This window comes from Ceratosolen solmsi, unplaced genomic scaffold (assembly GCF_000503995.2).
Source record: "Ceratosolen solmsi marchali unplaced genomic scaffold, CerSol_1.0 scaffold1, whole genome shotgun sequence".
NCBI lineage: Eukaryota > Metazoa > Arthropoda > Insecta > Hymenoptera > Agaonidae > Ceratosolen > Ceratosolen solmsi.
The window spans coordinates 13553871-13554660 of NW_011948415.1; the positions used below are offsets into that span (position 1 = coordinate 13553871).

General features: G+C 31.8%; 1 protein-coding gene across 1 annotated transcript in view; it reads left to right on the forward strand.

Annotated features, from left to right (window-relative positions):
• The window catches only part of Ppcdc (phosphopantothenoylcysteine decarboxylase), a 1726-nt gene extending 1328 nt beyond the window's left edge, over positions 1 to 398 (forward strand). The window contains exon 2 of the mRNA XM_011508123.1: positions 81 to 398. Coding sequence (XP_011506425.1) covers positions 81 to 251 — 171 coding nt within the window. The 3' untranslated portion in view covers positions 252 to 398. The remainder of the gene's footprint in view (positions 1 to 80) is intronic.
• The last annotated feature ends 392 nt before the right edge of the window (positions 399 to 790 follow it).

Below are 790 nucleotides of genomic sequence, written 5' to 3' on the forward strand. Positions count from 1 at the left end.
TTAATAATTAATAATTAATAATTAATAATAATAATAATAATAATAATAATAATAATAATAATATTTGTTCTGTGGATCAGGTGGCGTTACTGAAATCCTGGGGTTACAAGGAGGTACCATGCATTTCCAAGAACCTTATGTGCGGCGACACGGGTATCGGGGGTATGGCCGAAGTCGACACCATTGTCCAAATGACCTTGCGTTCGCTCAATCGTTGGGACTCGTATTCGCCATCAGAATTACGTCGTTAGAGAAATTATACGAAGAAAAAGCATAAGTTGTGCACCATATTATAAATTATAAAAGGAAATAAATCAGAGTTTTTTGTTTTTCGAAATCTCTGCTTTAATTAATGTGATTTAGTCTCCGGTCTTACCTATACATTTTTTTCTCTTTTTTATTCTTTTGTATTATTATTAAAATATATATCATTATCTTCTATATATACACACATAGAAAGCGTGAGCTTACAAAATATAGCTTATTGAGCTAGAAGCCCGGTATGCTAGTCTGCGTCGAATCTTGGGGCGAGCTTTCGAGGAAAATACAAATAAGCTTTGTTTTCAGGCGTTATCTCCTTTCTGTAATTACTTAATTAAAAAGTACACTTGTCAGAATAATTCTGTTGCTCGCAGACTAGCTATATCCTTCAGTACAAATATCACAGTTTAAAAAACTGACTGCACGCGCTTCGTATATAACATTTAAATATAAAAGTTGTTTTGTTGTTGTTATTGTTATTGTTGTTTTTTTTTTTATTTTATTTATCTTTTAAAACAGTGCTTATCGA